This window comes from Protomyctophum bolini, assembly GCF_963924005.1.
Source record: "Protomyctophum bolini genome assembly, chromosome: 23".
Lineage (NCBI taxonomy): Eukaryota > Metazoa > Chordata > Actinopteri > Myctophiformes > Myctophidae > Protomyctophum > Protomyctophum bolini.
In genome coordinates this window covers 20,863,922-20,882,795 of record NC_137884.1, presented here as the reverse complement: position 1 = coordinate 20,882,795, position 18,874 = coordinate 20,863,922, and the positions used below count along the sequence as shown (strand labels likewise).

At 45.7% G+C, this 18,874-nt stretch overlaps 1 protein-coding gene across 1 annotated transcript in view; it reads left to right on the top strand.

The window, feature by feature from the left end:
• Positions 1-18,874, top strand: part of ppfia2 (PTPRF interacting protein alpha 2) — a 71,928-nt gene that overhangs the window by 22,388 nt on the left and 30,666 nt on the right. The window contains exons 7-19 of the mRNA XM_080757947.1: positions 1,931-2,065; positions 2,878-2,961; positions 3,833-3,916; positions 4,183-4,314; positions 4,429-4,491; positions 5,147-5,238; positions 5,771-5,903; positions 6,886-7,112; positions 9,169-9,400; positions 14,096-14,125; positions 14,399-14,529; positions 17,638-17,819; positions 18,408-18,495. Of these exons, the coding sequence (XP_080614073.1) occupies positions 1,931-2,065; positions 2,878-2,961; positions 3,833-3,916; positions 4,183-4,314; positions 4,429-4,491; positions 5,147-5,238; positions 5,771-5,903; positions 6,886-7,112; positions 9,169-9,400; positions 14,096-14,125; positions 14,399-14,529; positions 17,638-17,819; positions 18,408-18,495 (1,613 nt within the window). The remainder of the gene's footprint in view (positions 1-1,930; positions 2,066-2,877; positions 2,962-3,832; positions 3,917-4,182; positions 4,315-4,428; positions 4,492-5,146; positions 5,239-5,770; positions 5,904-6,885; positions 7,113-9,168; positions 9,401-14,095; positions 14,126-14,398; positions 14,530-17,637; positions 17,820-18,407; positions 18,496-18,874) is intronic.

Here is an 18,874-nt window from a genome sequence, read left to right as displayed (position 1 = left end):
TGCATTCGCTCCTTCTGCAAATATATGTTAAGATTAACATAGCAATAACATAAGCAGTACCAAAAAGTAAAAGTACTCATGGTATTTTGACATTGTTACGTTTGGTTTGCATTATTACGTTCAAATGTATGAAAAAATTGACATCGCAGCACATTGTGAGCTTGTACATCGGCTATGTATTCGGGGTTGAAGTAGCTAATATATGTTTTGTAATAATAATCAGTAACAAATGTTTTCAAATGTAGTGGAGCAAAAGTACAATATTTGGATCCGAGATGTAGTGCAGTAGAAGTACCGGTAAAAGTATTGGAAATTGGAAACACTCAATGCCTCAAAATTGTACTTAAGTACTGATTTTTATTTTTATTAAGGATCCCCATTAGCTGGTGCCATAGCAACCAGCTAGTCTTCCCGGGGTCCACATAAGAATAAACTTTACAGTAGACATACAATTACAAATACACATTTGTTAAAAAGTCAGTATTCAACTTACATTAGTTCGGATACAATAAAAATAAAAATTGCTAAGATTACAAGTGAGAGCGTGAAAAACTAAATAAAAATTAAAAACACACAACACTTCACTGTATCAAATGGAATTTTTGATGCTTTTTAAAGTTAATTTACTGTTAATGCAACAGAGGTTTCGAGGCAAAGGTTATTCCAAAGTGACATTATTTCGACGACTCTGGTTTTTAAATAATCCATTTTCAAAATGACATTTGTTTTCAGAGTCCTGAGAGGGCAGAGACTGCAGTTGTGATTCGATTGAACCAACTTTCTTCTCCATCTCTCTCAGGTCATTAGCCCTGGTCCAGTGCTTACAGCGAGTCTCTCTCTGACGCCCTGTGGAAGTCCCTTCCGCAGCCCTCTGGTGATATTCTCACTCCCGTGCGAGTGTTTACAATTCCCAGCAAATAAACAAAACGACGTAACTACTCACCGACACAAAGCCCTTGTTAAAAGTCTATTCTCGAAGCTGGGAAGCATCTCAGGTCCCCAGCTTCTCTCTGAAATGCACTTTGGGCCATTTTAATAACGCAATGTACCCTGAATTTACCGGGCAGAGTCATTTCTTCTACTACGGCATTTCCGGGTTTTGCCTGCGCCGATCTGGTTGGATTCATTTCATTTAATGATTAAAATAGTGCATTTTAGAGAGAGGCTGGGGACCTGAGACGCTTCCCAGCTCCGAGAATAGACTTTTACCAAGGTCTAGCAGGCTTTGTTTCGGTGAGTAGTTACGTCGTTTTGTTTATTTGCTGGGATTTGAAAATCCTCGCACGGGAGTGAGAATATCACTAGAGGGCTGCGAAAGGGACTTCCACAGGGTGTCAGAGAGAGACTCGCTGTAAGCACTGGACCAGGGCTATCAGGTCATCAACTTACTTTCCCCCAGTGGTGACAGCCTGTGTCATCAACTCACCATGGCCACAGGGCTCAGTGCCATCCCAACCTACTCCTCATGTTATCTGTACAGTACATGTACAGTACATGCCCTACAGGCTCTTTCACAACGTCTCATTTCCAGCTATATGGTATATGGTTCATATCGTGAGGGTTTTCAATTGCATTCTCTTTAGCGAATTCCTCCTGCTGCTCGTATTCACCGGGGAGCGTCCGTCCTCACACCAGATCTGGGATAGCATTTGTTGTAACAAATGCGTGTTTGTGTGTGTGTGTGTGTGTGTGTATGTGGTCGCCTTTTTTTGATTCATGCTAATTACACTATGCTAAGAATGTTATATCGATGTAGTTTTTTTAGACATGCTCGTTTGATGTTTATCCTTCTAGATTATTTTCAATCACTACGTTATTAGAGCAATTAAAGTCTTCTTTTGCGTGTGTGTGTGTGTGTGTGTGTGTGTGTGTGTGTGTGTGTGTGTGTGTGTGTGTGTGTGTGTGTGTGTGCGTGTGCGTGTGCGCACAGATGGAGGAGAAGAACAGGCAGCTACAGGAGCGGTTGGAGCTGGCCGAGCAGAAGCTCCAGCAGACCATGAGGAAGGCTGAGACTCTGCCCGAGGTGGAGGCAGAACTAGCCCAGAGGATAGCAGCCCTCACAAAGGTAGCACGCACACACACATGCGCAAACACACACACACACACACACACACACACACACACACACACACATACACCACCAGATGTTCTTATCTGCCCAAATACCCGAGGAAGAAATTATATGGTTTGCTTATATCTAACCTTTATATTTTTCCATCCACTTATGACACTTAAATACATTGTGATATTTGGTAGGTTGTTGTAAGGGCCTAGATGTCTCCACTAGGCCTGCCAACAGCTATTGTTTATGTTACAGCCTACAGTATTTTGTTATGGTTCAGTTTGTCCTTGAAGCAGCCACATTATACTGTATCTATGAGTTCTGCCCTGTGCTTCTGGCAGAACTACTGTTGGCACTGAATGAGTGTTATTGTACTTCCACCCATGATATCATGTACTGTACATAAAGCATAACCATCACCACCTAGAATATTGTCTCGACTCCTTTGCTGCCTCGTCCATTGCTGATTGATCCAGAATTCCTACGACAGACCTGTGTGAGAGGTTTCGGTCTCCATGTTCGTCACCGCCAAACTCCCTTATCCCTAAACTTCTATTTGCTATTTTGCAACAACATTTTTGAATAGTTAAAATGGCTCAGTCTACAAGCTCACAACGTGTCACTGTAGCTCGGCTAGTTGAACTATTCAAAAAGAAATTGCAAAATAGTAAAAAAAAAAAAAGGCAAAGAAGGTTAGGGGTAAGGGGTTTAGAGCGGTGACGAAAAATAGAGCCCTTCCTGTACGCCACCATCTTCTCTCACTACCTCTCCACTGTGTCCTCCTCCTCCTCCTCCCTCTTCCTCGGCTCACGTAGTCCTCAGACTCCAGCTCTGCTTCCTCCTCCTCCTCCTCCTCCGTGGAAGCTAGACTCCAAGACATGAAGTCCATTCTTAGGAAGGCAGGACTACTTTGCAGCTTTCGCTCACTTAGGCGCCGTTTCAAAACCTCAAGCTGCGTCTGCGGGTGTTGGTTCATTGGCAGTGTTGCATTTTGTCGGCCCATTTTTGATTCAGTTTGTCTTTTGATTCAAACTTTTTAATTTAGTTTGTCATATTTTAGTCATCTGAAATGTATTTTGGCAGCCCTTGATGGCGTCGTAATGGCTGATTTTACACTTGGTTGCGTGCTCATAATAGCCGATCTACAAGCTCACAACGCTTGCCGATCTGCTCTTTTCAGAGTGCAACACTACTGGATCTCTTCTCCACTAGTCCCTCCCCAACATTTCCGTGTAGTTTAGATTTTTTTGACGAAATTGTCAGTATATTTAGTCATAGTCTTCATAGCTTAGTATTTTATCTAGTTTTTATTTCCTTTTTGTCAGTGAAAAAAGGTAGTTGCCAAACATTATTCATCATGGTTTTAGTGGGAAATAAACACTGTTTATTGGGAGGGTGGCTGGGTTCCATACTCTGGTCGTGGGACAGCTGCATGGCTATACCTCTGGCTAGAGCGCCTAGACGGCAGCGCAACTCTTTCTCGGACTCTGTGATTCTTCTTGTCTGGTTTCATGTTTTGTTTCTGTTTCAGCCTGCTGTCCCTCCTCTATGCTTAAACCAAAGAGGTGTTCTCAGGTGTTTTCAGTTCGGAGTAGAGGCTTTGTTTTGTTTCTTCTTAATTCTTTTCACCTTGGGTGTCTGTCGCCTCGGCTTTTGCTTTTGCTTTGCTGTTAAAGCCCGCTGGTCACCGTGCGCTCCCTTCTCTCTCTGTGTCTCTCTCTCTCTCTCTCTCTCTCTGTCCCTCTCTGTCTCTTGTCCATGCACTCGTAGGCAGAGGAGCGTCACGGTAGCATCGAGGAACGCATGAGGCACCTGGAGGGCCAGCTGGAGGAGAAGAACCAGGAGCTTCTCAGGGTGAGTTTTCGGGGCAGGGACGCATGCGCTTTACAGAGCTGACCGCATAGCGTGTTATCAAGGTAAGGTATAGGCTACACGCTTAGAAACCAGAGGCTACTGAAGGAGCTCGACAGCTTGCACTAACACTTGATGACACACCATCATACACACACCAATTTAATGTCAATGAAGTGAAACCTCACCCTGCACAGCATTAGTGTTGTAGTTTGTGAAATGCTGATGACATGGGAGTCCGTTTTCCTCTGCTGTGTCTTGTCCTCCAGGCGCGGCAGAGAGAAAAGATGAACGAGGAGCACAACAAGCGTCTGTCGGACACGGTGGACCGCCTGCTGACCGAGTCCAACGAGCGCCTGCAGCTGCACCTGAAGGAGAGGATGGCCGCTCTGGAAGAGAAGGTTCAACATGGCCGCTTTGTTGATAGAAAGCCCATCAATAACACGTTTTGTTTGCTCAGGATTCTGGTCATCGATTTATAGCTTTTAAAACGAGTTCCCTTTCTGTCTCTGCAGAACATGTTAATCCAGGACTCGGAAAGCTACAGGAAACAGTACGAGGACCAGATCCACGATAAAGTAGGTTTGCCGAGATCAAGACATGATTTCCTCAGGGGAGTGAAAGTGAGATGTGGAAACACTAGAACATACTCCAACAACAGTTATTTATTGATTCCGAATAGTCTCGCTAATATCAAGTAGCGTTGCTAGGCAACGCTCGCTTTCGCTGTGTCCGTCAATGCAATCTTTCCCCTCCACTTTCATTATAAGCGCGATCTGCGTTTTTCTTGGAACCGAGGTTCATTTTGGGGTGATTGATCATAACGTTGATGTTAGGTGCTCAATAGCAAATCTGTGCTACCTCGCGGTTCAAAATATGAATGCTTCTGATAAAAGAGGAAGTAACGATCTGCAGAATAGTTATGGCCGATGTTTACTTCCGGTTCTTCTCCGGGTGAATTTCGGGGGTTTTCAAAATACAAGACGCCTTTTCTATGGCCAGCAGTGAGGGACATTCGGCTAAATCTCGGGTCGGCAGTAAATGAGTTGTCCATTTGCCCCATTAGGAAATGCAGGTTCCACACAGAGATTCCAGGCTAATATATACGCAGTGATATTACTCTGGCAATGCCAGGCATTGTATAGACCCATGGGGGACTCCGTTCAACTAAGTATATAGGGTTTAAGTTGTTGATTCCATCTGTGAGATGGTCTTTTTTCTCATTTCCTCCAGAGTCACCTGGCCGAGGAAATTGACAAACTCCGATCAGAGCTGGATCAGTTCAGAATGAGGGCAGGCTCCCTCACGGAACCCACCCTGTCACGGTAGGCAGGCAACGTGTGTGTGTGTGTGTGTGTGTGTGTATGTGCATGCACACAACATACAGTAGTCCTGTATCGATGTCTTCATTTTCACTAGTGCCGATTGTTCCTGTTTTCTGTCTCCTTGCTTCATTGTGTTATTGTTGACGTGATTTTGCTTTTATTGTTGTGAAGCACTTTGTGACACTGATCTTTGAAAGGTGCTCTATAAATAAAATGTACTTAACCCATTCTGAAAGGGAACCCGTTTTGGTGCTAGCATCATGTTATGCTTTAGCTATTGAAAAATAGCAGATCTACAAGCTCATAGCGCGCCACCGAGTGGCGCGCTACGAGCTTGTAGGTCTGCTATTTTTGAAAAATCGAAGAGCGACTGACATTTTTTAGAATCTGATCTCAGGTCAGAATGGGTTAATCAGACCAGTGTGTGTCCAGTGGAAAACCTCGTATGAATCTGATCTCAGGTCAGAATGGGTTAACTTACTGTCTGTTATCAACCCCCCACCCCACCCCTGTGTTCCCTCTCTGTGAGCAGGTCGCACCTGGACACGTCCACAGAGCTCCGCTTCTCCCTGGGCTCCTTGGCGGAGACCCAGTCGGACCACTACAGGTCAGCCAAGGTCATCCGCCGGCCAAGGAGAGGTCGCGTCGGCCTGCACGAGACCAAGGCCAGTCCCGTCTGTCCTCTGTCTGTGTCCATTTGTCTCTGTATCTCTCTCTCTCTGTCTGTGTCCATTTGTCTCTGTCTGTGTCCATTTGTCTCCGTCTCTCTCTCGCTCTGTCTGTGTCCATTTGTCTCCGTCTCTCTCTCTCTCTGTCTGTGTCCATTTGTCTCCGTCTCTCTCTCTCTCTGTCTGTGTCCATTTGTCTCCGTCTCTCTCTCTCTCTGTCTGTGTCCATTTGTCTCTGTCTCTCTCTCTCTGTGTCTGTCCTGTCGTTTGTCTCTGTCTGTGTCCATTTGTCTCCGTCTCTCTCTCTGTCTGTGTCCATTTGTCTCTGTCTCTCTCTCTGTCTGTGTCCATTTGTCTCTGTCTCTCTCTCTGTCTGTGTCCATTTGTCTCTGTCTCTCTCTCTGTCTGTGTCCATTTGTCTCTGTCTCTCTCTCTGTCTGTGTCCATTTGTCTCTCTATCTCTCTCTGTCTGTGTCCATTTGTCTCCGTCTCTCTCCGTCTGTCCTGTCCTCCATCACTCAATATCGTCTGTCGGATGTTATTATAGTTAACTAAAATTAACGGGGGGAAAAACTGAAACCCAGAAATACAGTACGGTATGTATAGTTGCACCGCTCGGTTCACACAGGTGCTGAAAGCCTTTGAGTCAAAAGGCCCAATCGAAATGACAGTGATATAGTGACATCACAATATCATCCCCTCCCCTAACCCCTCCCCATTTATCATACAACACCAGCTGTGAGTGCGGCTTCAGGTGGATCACCACCCATCACCAGGCAAACCAGGCATGCTTAATGAACTGGTGGGTGTGGCAAAAAAATATCTTTCTCCTAGTATAAACATTACAAAGAATGATGATCACGTTTTAGGGGGGGAAGAAAATCACGGAATTCCATCTTTAAGATAAGATCTGGTTGCAAGAGGGGTGAAGGAAGTGGCCCTTTCTTTAACCTCCATCTCTGTCTCCGTCCCTCTATAGGCCAAATCGCTCGGGGAGCACGAGTGGCGTTCGCAGCAGATGGGGGGCGTCCTGGGCGGCGGCCATCCCTTCGAGCTGTCGGACACGGAGATGTCGGACATAGACGACGACGACCGCGAGACCATGTTCAGCTCCATGGACCTGCTGTCGCCCGGCGGCCACTCGGACGCACAGACGCTGGCCATGATGCTGCAGGAACAGCTGGACGCCATCAACAAGGAGATACGGTAACACGCGCTGGGTCACTGGAAATGAAAGGGCCACGCATGTTTTAGACGTGTCCTATTGAAACACAATGTATGCCAAACAAATTGCTTAAAGCCCTCCTGTGACATACCCGGGAAATGTCGGGTCGTGCGTTAGCTGTTTTTAGCATCCGTCGCTCGGCAACAATGGCTTCCATGGTGGGACATTATCGAAAATAAAATTGAATTAGTACTTCCGGTTCACGGAGCGGGTTCACACTGTCTTCTTCGCTGCCTTTTCGTGCATTCTCTTGGCACTGGATGTACAGTAGATCGACGCCTATGGCAATGGGATGTGACGTTAATGGAGAATACTGTAGGTCAATATGTAATATATGTAAATATCATGGACAGATTACTTGGAAAATATTTAACACGCAAGAGATGTATTCATCAGACAATGAGCAGTATCTTACAAAACTAGGTATAATATCGAGTCAATACTGAGCAATAATAAGTGATTAAGTGGATTAGGTGTACCGTGTAGAGAATTCAGTGAATAAACGTATTGGCGTGCAAAATTACCTTTTATACAGAAAATGTAGGATTGGAAAACAATATACATACAGAATTGAGTCAGAATGTATTGAGAGGATAGCCCATTCTCACTTTAGAGTGGGTCCTATTACACAGACAAAACATTACATACAATACAAATACACAGTACAAATACACACATTACGTGCAGATACAGATGGCTTTCTCATCCTCATTCATGGAGCAGAAAGCTGGGCAAGTAGACCGTACATAATGCAAAATCGTATAATGCAAAATCGTATAACGCCTCATCCCCTCTGCTTGGATCAGGCCATGTTAGCCTCTTTGTAATGTTTATTGCACCCGCAATCACTGCTGACACCATCTGAGCATGGTTTCACAGTCAAAAAAGTTCCTTCCTAAAATATGCGACTCGGGTTATTATTCCAATTATCTCATGCTAGAATAGATTAGTATTCAGCGCCCAGAGATGAGGTATATTAGTACTTTCTCAAGTGTGGTTAATGTGTCTCTTTGCAACACAGTCCATGGGGAACGTGGCGCAATTTGCATTCAGGAAAAAGCGTGCGTGTAAAACTACAATCACAGAGTTCACCTCTAACGGGGAGATGGCGATCTCAAGTCCCGGGAATTAAGCTTTCATTTAATTAGCAAGTCAGATCCTCACTATATGGCTAATGAACTGAGTTTTAGACCTTTCATCTCCTCACTGTGCTCTGGAATTAGAGCGTCTTATATGAGCTCTCGGAGGATTTCTGTTTCATGCAAATTGCCACAGGAAGAACGTTCACGTTTAGCAAACGTTTTAAACTGACTGTTTTTGAGTGTTGCAACCACTCCAAGGAACAGCAATGTCCGTGTTAACCTATGTGACTATGAGTACCAGTAGGGGCAAAAGTGGCACTGTTGTGCCAGAAACGGAGCGAGAGAGATAGTGCTGCACTGTGTCCTGCTAATGAGAGAGAGAGTGTATCTCCTGTATGCTTCATGTTATTTGGACATTTGACCAAATAACATCTGCATAACACACTAGTGTAATGCACTGCTGTAAAAATGAACCCGCATCGTGACATGTGATCATGATCAGGGTTTGTTAAAAACTAGAGCAGGATAAAAACATAGCGCTTTGGATAAAAGCGCGATATGAATGCACCATTTACCTTAAATGCGATTATAATGCATTATAGACTAAACTTTAAATTCAAATACAGCGGATGTATAATTTGGCTAATGTAGGCCTGTAATGACATGGGGAAAATAGATTGTAGATCCGCTATTTTCACAACATTTTTATACATTTTAAACTTGAAATGAGACATTCTGCACAGTGAGTTATTTTACTTTTGGTACTTTTAAGTACATGTTGATGCCAATGCTTTTGTAATTTTGCTCAAGTACATTTTGAATGCCGGGACTTTTACTTGTAACGGAGTATTTCTACAATGCAGTGTTGATACTTTTGCAGCTGAGTTTCCACTCCTCCTCTCCCTCTTCCTCCTCCTCCTCCTCCTCCTTCCTCTATCCCGGGCCACGCGTGCAGGCTGATCCAGGAGGAGAAGGAGTCCACGGAGCTCCGGGCGGAGGAGATCGAGAACCGCGTGTCCTGCGTCAGCCTGGAGGGCCTGAACCTGGCCCGCATGCACCACCACGGAGCCTCCATCACCGCCTCGGCCACCGCCTCCTCCCTGGCCTCCTCCTCGCCGCCCAGCGGCCACTCCACCCCCAAGATGGACCCCCGCATGGACATGGAGCGCATGGGCGTCATGACGCTGGTATACCGTCCGTCGCTGCACTGTGCATCCGGGGTGTTTAAGTCCAACGTGTACTAACAGTCCGACGGGCATTACTGACCCGACACCCTATAGAGCGTCGCAGTCCCGCCCCCTACCAGGGCCCAGGAAATGATTCTCCGTTCATTTTCCTCATAGACATTTCTTATTTCGTATTTATTTAAAGACGTTTACGCCGCGGACAAAGCCAACTCTTGCCGTGACAAATCATGACGACAAATAATGTTGGGCCGAACAAATAATTAGAAAGAAGAAAAAACGGCAGGTTACAACGCAACTTTTTTTGTTGTTTTTCTTCTTTGTAATTATTTGTTTGGTCCAAAATATTGTGTTTGTTGTCATGAGTTGTCACGACTCCAGTTGGCTTTGTCCGCGGCGTAACCGTCTTTAAATAAATACCTTTTGAAATGTCTATGGGAAAAATGCATTGGGATTCATTTCCTGGGCCTGGCGTCGTCATGAAAGGGGCCGGGACTGCGACGCTAGGGCGGGTCATACTTTTTTTATTTTTGAAAATCAAAATGCTTGGGTGTCTATTTTGTGTGTTTTTTTCTGGAGAATTCAAATATGAAATTGTTTTTTGGATAGGACAACTCTTACCTACATGAATTTGCATTTTTAAATCACTAATTGTACCCGTTCTACCTCATTTATAAGATTTAAAATCCAAAGGAAATTCTAACATGTGGGGTGTCTAAATTACTTGTTTTTTGATGGAGAATTCAAATATCACATTATTTGTTGGATAGAACAACTCTAACCTACATTATTTTGTACTTCTAAGTTGCTTATTTTGCCCGTTTTAACCTCTTTTTAGGATTTTCAAAGACATAAAGGACATCATTTATATTGACAAAGTCAAATCAAATTTACATTTATTGACAATTCAAGTGCATGTATATATCACTGGATAAAAGTACAATGATCAATCATCACTTTCTGAACTTTACAAGGTTGAATAAGTCCTGCTTTGACTCAGCCTCCTGCTCGTCTCCTGAGCCCTGATTCCTCCATCCCTCTTTTCCAGAGAAGTAAATAGCAGAAGCCTCAGTCACCATTTTGATCACCCTCTCAATGCTTTGAGTGTGGCAAGGCCAGTTGGGCACCTCCATGGGGGTGGCGATGAAGTTCTTAATCTCTGAGGTGTTTAGTGTGCAGGTGAGAGGTGGCTCTGACACACCTTCTGACCAGCGAATCAATCCATCCTGCTGGAAGCATCATGATTGATCTCAGGTGTACTTCTGGATCTTACAGAGTTGTCTCCCAGCTGAGTGTCTGGGTCTCCTTCTCCCCTGATGGCCAGGATTCTCTCCACCCCCTCAATCCTCTCCTTCTGATCCTTCGAGCACAGTAGTGTTTGGAGGATGGCTTCACTGTGGGCATACCAAGCAGATCTTGTAACAGTTGGCATCACAATGTTCAATACCTGCTTCCTCTGGGACTTGAGACAGTCCAGCTGAAACAGTATGTGCCTAGGCCCTTCAATCCAGGACTCCTTGACCTTCACATTGAACCAACAGGGATAATACACTCCAATTATGTATTCAACAATGTCCTTCAGTTTTGTCAGATTTTTTCCTTTCAGTCCATGCTTTGACACCCAGATCCTGAGAAGTCTGTTTGCTGTGGTGAGCCAGCGGCTGTGGTTTACTGGCCCGGCAGGCCAGTGGCAGGTTGACTTCAGTGTGTGTACTGTACTGACTGACTGACCCCAGGCCAGTGGCAGGTTGACTTCAGTGTGTGTACTGTACTGACTGACTGACCCCAGGCCAGTGGCAGGTTGACTTCAGTGTGTGTACTGTACTGACTGACTGACCCCAGGCCAGTGGCAGGTTGACTTCAGTGTGTGTACTGTACTGACTGACTGACCCCAGGCCAGTGGCAGGTTGACTTCAGTGTGTGTACTGTACTGACTGACTGACCCCAGGCCAGTGGCAGGTTGACTTCAGTGTGTGTACTGTAGGCCAGTAAACCACAGCCGCTGGCTCACCACAGCAAACAGACTTCTCAGGATCTGGGTGTCAAAGCATGGACTGAAAGGAAAAAATCTGACAAAACTGAAGGACATTGTTGAATACATAATTGGAGTGTATTATCCCTGTTGGTTCAATGTGAAGGTCAAGGAGTGCTGGATTGAAGGGCCTAGGCACATACTGTTTCAGCTGGACTGTCTCAAGTCCCAGAGGAAGCAGGTATTGAACATTGTGATGCCAACTGTTACAAGATCTGCGTGGTATGCCCACAGTAAAGCCATCCTCCAAACACTACTGTGCTCGAAGGATCAGAAGGAGAGGATTGAGGGGGTGGAGAGAATCCTGGCCATCAGGGGAGAAGGAGACCCAGACACTCAGCTGGGAGACAACTCTGTAAGATCCAGAAGTACACCTGAGATCAATCATGATGCTTCCAGCATTGGTGGATTGATTCGCTGGTCAGAAGGTGTGTCAGAGCCACCTCTCACCTGCACACTAAACACCTCAGAGATTAAGAACTTCATCGACACCCCCATGGAGGTGCCCAACTGGCCTTGCCACACTCAAAGCATTGAGAGGGTGGTCAAAATGGTGACTGAGGCTTCTGCTATTTACTTCTCTGGAAAAGAGGGATGGAGGAATCAGGGCTCAGGAGACGAGCAGGAGGCTGAGTCAAAGCAGGACTTATTCAACCTTGTAAAGTTCAGAAAGTGATGATTGATCATTGTACTTTTATCCAGTGATATATACATGCACTTGAATTGTCAATAAATGTAAATTTGATTTGACTTTGTCAATATAAATGATGTCCTTTATGTCTTTGAAAATCCTAAAAAGAGGTTAAAACGGGCAAAATAAGCAACTTAGAAGTACAAAATAATGTAGGTTAGAGTTGTTCTATCGAACAAATAATGTGATATTTGAATTCTCCATCAAAAAACAAGTAATTTAGACACCCCACATGTTAGAATTTCCTTTGGATTTTAAATCTTATAAATGAGGTAGAACGGGTACAATTAGCGAATTAAAAATGCAAATTCATGTAGGTAAGAGTTGTCCTATCCAAAAAATAATTTCACATTGGAATTCTCCAGAAAAAAACACACTAAATAGACACCCAAGCATTTTGATTTTCAAAAAAAAAAAAAGTATGACCCGCCCTACTGCGACGCTCTATACCCCAAACCTAACCCTAATAGCCTCACAGGGAAAGACACAAGTGGGTTTCAACCGGCCACGCATGTGTCTTAACCGGCAACGCGTGTCGGGAGCCACGGGTCTTTACCGGCCACGCATGTGTCGGATTGTTAGTGCGTAAGACCAACGTACCAATGTATGCGCTCCCCCTAGCATCCAACCTCCATCTCACCCCTAGCACTCTGCCAATGCACACACACACACACACACACACACACACACACATACACGTCCATAGCCTCGGAGAGTAAATTTGCTCCATGATTCAACAAAATCACCCTCTCTGCTGTACAGTTGGAGACTCATCTCTTGGTTCATTCAAGTCTTATTTTATGACCTAATAAAGGAGAATAAACCTCAATAGATGTGGCCTTATACATGGCCCATAGTTCTAGATAGACATTAGTGCATACTGCATAGTGCTTAGGGTGGATAGAGTTCGATGCCTACTGTATCAAGCCAGGGGGGTTTACTGCCCTTTATTCAAGCTTGAATCACAAAGTACAGTTTGATTTGGGTACAAGACATTACGATTGTGTGCGTGTGTGTGCATGCACATTTGTTCATTTGTTCAGGGATTTCTTTCCCTCTTCTTGTTCCATTTTCCACCAGTAAGCACTTTAACAAAGGCGGATCTTCTAGCTTAAGAAATGCTATAGAATCTATCATTTCTACCTTTAAAAAGCCTTGCATTTTAAATATCCTCAAGGACATGTTTTTGCTAGCCTAGCCAAGGGCACCGTTATGTCTAAAGCAGTACAATATGTACACTGGTGCGAGTTTGAACGGTATGCACCGTCTCAAGTAGTGAGCATTATTTTGACGTGACGAAAGGCGAGAGAGGTTCATAGCACATTTCACACTGTCTGTCTGTCTGTCTGTCTGTCTGTGTGTCTCTCTCTCTCTCTCTCTCTCTCTCTCTCTTTGACTGTCTTTCCTCTTGAAACCACCTGTCACTCAAGATACCCCTATGGAGAGTTTTTTGTTTTTTTTAAGAAAGCATGCTAAAAATAAAAGATACTCCCACACAATGTACTCTAGGCAGTGTGTGAATGTCTTCATACCCACGGGCTTTAACCCATTTTGACCTCAGATCAGATTCTAAAAATGTCTGTATTTCTAAAAAAAAATAGCAGACCTACAAGAGCTTTTAGATCTGCTATTTTTCAATAGCTAAAGCATAGCATAATGCCAACACCCAAAGGGGTTCCCGCCCAAAATGGGTTAAAAGGGGAAAAGTGTTTGATTTCATTGATCCATCAAAATGACATGCCAATCAGTCTCTCTCCCCCCACACTATTGATCTCAGATTGGTCCTCTGGCATTGGAGAGCAGCTCATGGGGGCCTAATGTTTATGTGACGTCTGAATGACGGAGCGCCTTTAATTCATTGCCAAATGCATCGTTAATGTCTCGTTGGTTTAGCCTTAACCCACACATACTGATGATGATGATGATGTTTGTTTGTTTGTTTGTTGTTGTGTTCCTCTCCTCCTCTGCCCAACAGCCCAGTGATCTGCGGAAACACAGGAGAAAGGTACAGTTTCAGATGTTTCTTTGGACAAAAGTTAAAAATAAATATAAGACGTGTCGCGTGTTTCATTTTTCGTATATATTTGTATTTAAAGTAGTGAAGCTATATTTCCTGTGTAGTAAATGGTGCATTGATATAGCGCCCAACATAGACATAGACATGCACCCGTTCACTCACACTTTCATACACCGATGGCGGAGTATTTCTACATTGATCGTATTGATACTTTTACTTCAGTAAAACAATTTTAGGTATTTTTTCCACCACTGCCCTCAGATAGCCGCGGTGGACGAGGACGGCCACGAGGACAAGACCACCATCAAGTGCGAGACGTCCCCTCCCTCCACGCCGCGCACCGTCCGCATGACGCACACGCTGCCGGCCTCCTCGCACAACGACGCACGAGGGTAGGTGACACACCCTGCCGTCCTCCTCGCACAACGACTAACGAGGGTAGGTAAACACACCCTGCCGTCCTCCTCGCACAACGACTAACGAGGGTAGGTATGAACACACCCTGCCGTCCTCCTCGCACAACGACTAACGAGGGTAGGTAAACACACCCTGCCGTCCTCCTCGCACAACGACTAACGAGGGTAGGTATGAACACACCCTGCCGTCCTCCTCGCACAACGACTAACGAGGGTAGGTATGAACACACCCTGCCGTCCTCCTCGCACAACGACTAACGAGGGTAGGTATGAACACACCCTGCCGTCCTCCTCGCACAACGACTAACGAGGGTAGGTATGAACACACCCTGCCGTCCTCCTCGCACAACGACTAACGAGGGTAGGTATGAACACACCCTGCCGTCCTCCTCGCACAACGACTAACGAGGGTAGGTATGAACACACCCTGCCGGCCTCCTCGCACAACGACTAACGAGGGTAGGTATGAACACACCCTGCCGTCCTCCTCGCACAACGACTAACGAGGGTAGGTATGAACACACCCTGCCGTCCTCCTCGCACAACGACTAACGAGGGTAGGTAAACACACCCTGCCGTCCTCATCGCACAACGACTAACGAGGGTAGGTAAACACACCCTGCCGTCCTCATCGCACAACGACTAACGAGGGTAGGTATGAACACACCCTGCCGTCCTCCTCGCACAACGACTAACGAGGGTAGGTAACACACCCTGCCGTCCTCCTCGCACAACGACTAACGAGGGTAGGTGACACACCCTGCCGTCCTCCTCGCACAACGACTAACGAGGGTAGGTGACACACCCTGCCGTCCTCCTCGCACAACGACTAACGAGGGTAGGTGACACACCCTGCCGTCCTCCTCGCACAACGACTAACGAGGGTAGGTATGAACACACCCTGCCGTCCTCCTCGCACAACGACTAACGAGGGTAGGTAACACACCCTGCCGTCCTCCTCGTACAACGACTAACGAGGGTAGGTAAACACACCCTGCCGTCCTCCTCGTACAACGACTAACGAGGGTAGGTATGAACACACCCTGCCGTCCTCCTCGTACAACGACTAACGAGGGTAGGTATGAACACACCCTGCCGTCCTCCTCGTACAACGACTAACGAGGGTAGGTAACACACCCTGCCGTCCTCCTCGTACAACGACTAACGAGGGTAGGTATGAACACACCCTGCCGTCCTCCTCGCACAACGACTAACGAGGGTAGGTATGAACACACCCTGCCGTCCTCCTCGCACAACGACTAACGAGGGTAGGTATGAACACACCCTGCCGTCCTCCTCGCACAACGACTAACGAGGGTAGGTATGAACACACCCTGCCGTCCTCCTCGCACAACGACTAACGAGGGTAGGTAAACACACCCTGCCGTCCTCCTCGCACAACGACTAACGAGGGTAGGTGACACACCCTGCCGTCCTCCTCGCACAACGACTAACGAGGGTAGGTGACACACCCTGCCGTCCTCCTCGCACAACGACTAACGAGGGTAGGTAAACACACCCTGCCGTCCTCCTCGCACAACGACTAACGAGGGTAGGTATGAACACACCCTGCCGTCCTCCTCGCACAACGACTAACGAGGGTAGGTAAACACACCCTGCCGTCCTCCTCGCACAACGACTAACGAGGGTAGGTATGAACACACCCTGCCGTCCTCCTCGCACAACGACTAACGAGGGTAGGTATGAACACACCCTGCCGTCCTCCTCGCACAACGACTAACGAGGGTAGGTGAACATCCAGGCCTAAGGGGTCTAATTGGATCTTAATGCAGTCCAAAAAGCTATATATAATCATTTTCTCAGAATGGAAGATGGTTTCTATACTTTTGGAGCCGCGTTGTATTTCTCGCCCTGCGTGCGTCCTAGACCTGGAGGACTGAGTGACGTTTGTTAAGATTTAATGGCAATGCTGGCAATTCCCCTCCGAGTCAGAACCACTTTTATTGTCAGTCTGTCAAGTCTGTTAACTGTGAAATGGAAAGTTACCATCGTTAGCCGTGCTAATGGATCATCAAGCTGCTACCATTGGGCTTCCATTGGGTCTGGTAAGCATGCAGACAAGTTGGCCAGCTGAAGGGTGTAATACAAATTAAATGGCAAGTGAGGGACATTTATCAAGATATGTCATTCCATGTTTATTCAAGTCTATATAACTATGTATTATGTACTTAATGCATGTACAGTATGTAAGTTTGTCCCCTCATGAACAAACTCAATATATCTATCGCCCTGCTCTAAATGGTTAATGATAGTTATATAATTGTGCCCAGCAGGGTAAAAAATGTAGCAGAGCCGAAACGCCAAGATAAAATATGATATGCTCACTTATATTCTCATTCCATAATAATGTGTTCAATCAATTTGTGAGTTATCTGACTGAACTGCTGAAAGTGAAACTTATGAAGCGTGTGAAAGCTGGATCGTTTAACAATTCATGGATGTGAAAATGTGTTTCTGTTCACTCTGCACTGCTGGTCTCATGCTAGAAAGTGCAGAACTTGTGAATGATCAGCAGGTCCAGGTTTTAACCCATTCTGAACGGGACTAGAGGCAAATCTGTAGTGGTTTGTTCCTCCCAGATTATCCTGAGAAGCAATATTATTTTGTTTATGTAAGCAAATCTGTACCGTAGGCTTCCAGGAGATCTTGAGATATTGAATATTTTGTTGTTGGATAAGATTTTGTTGTTATTATTGATACCATTATAAGGGAGATAACAGGCACGCGTTGATCAGAATTACAATTCTTCTACATTCTCTAATTGTGTAGACTTCTTGTAAATGAAGTAATGCAGATGTTTAACAATAATTTAACATCTTGAGAGCGTAAAATGAAACCAAATGGACCCGTCAAGGGTCCTTTTGGTTTAATTTGAAACGCTCTAAAAGTTAAAGTTCTGCAAGGGTCCATTTGGTATACCGACTCTCCATCATTTAGCTGGTCGAACCCCCTCAAGGACCGCTGGTTGAAAAACAACCGCGGTGTGGAATTGGATTATTTAGTTAGGCTCATTGTGATCGTGACTTGTTTTATTACACTTTTAATTGTTTTATGACCCTATAGGATCGCCGCCTCCCTGGAGGCCGAGGCCAGTGCTCTGAGCAGCGTCGGCAGTAGCCAGGACTCGCTCCACAAGCAGCCCAAGAAGAAAGGCATCAAGTCCTCCATCGGACGGCTGTTTGGCAAGAAGGAGAAGGGCCGCATGGCACACATGGCACAGAGACACGTCATGGTGGATCCCCAAGGTACGTAACTGAGTGGACCAAGTGGTCGACACGGTATACAGTACAGAGTGTTCTGTGTTCTGTCACGTTTCTGTCACAGACATACAATGACCATAATACTATAGGCCTACTATATACAATTGGTACTGTCGTAGAAATTTAGATGTAAACATTTAATAATACCCCTTTATGAAAGAGTCTCTCCTCTAAGTTACACAGTTACTGTCCCATTTGTTGAACTGGCTCAAGTCTTGAGTCTATGTTGGGGGTTGGCTGTTGTGGGAGTGAAAGCTATAAAGGCGGTGACGGTATGTGACTCTGAGAGTCAGACTGGGGTTCCCATACTGTACATGAACATGTGAGTCTTGGCTCCTTACTCGAGTAAATCCTCTATACTTCCAAACTCTGAATTCTTGTGTTGCCTCATTATTATAATTGTCCTTTTGAGCATGTGTCCTACAGACTGCCTAAACATTTCAAGCTCACACAGAGGTCAATCGTTAATGAAGGTAGAATCGAGACTGGATACAGTTTTTTTTTTTCGTATTTCAGACATATACGTAGCTCCCCCCTGCTGACGTGTGTCTATTTCTCCGTTCCTTTTCCCAGCGATGGTGATGGACGACATGGCGGGCCAGGACATGGGGGTGGGGAAGCTGGGCACGCAGGCTGAGAAGGACCGCCGATTGAAAAAGAAGTAAGCGTTCAAACAGAGCTCCCCCCTTCTGGGCACAGAGCACAACCTGCCACTGCAGCACTTTAGTCCTGCTTCCCCCACAAGACGGTTCAATAGGACATTGACTCATAGTGTATCTGTAGCCAGGAGGGAGGCCATGACTGACTGCCCAGCACAGCACAATCTGGACTGTCATAAAGGTTCACTCCTTCAAAAATGGACACTCATGGACTCTCAGACTTTAATTGACACTCCAGATTTTACTGTGCATATTCACTAGAGACAACACGCGCATGCACGCACACACACACACACACACACACACACACACACACACACACACACACACGCACACACTTGATTACACTCCTCCTGTGTCCCAATCTGACCTTTGGCCCCT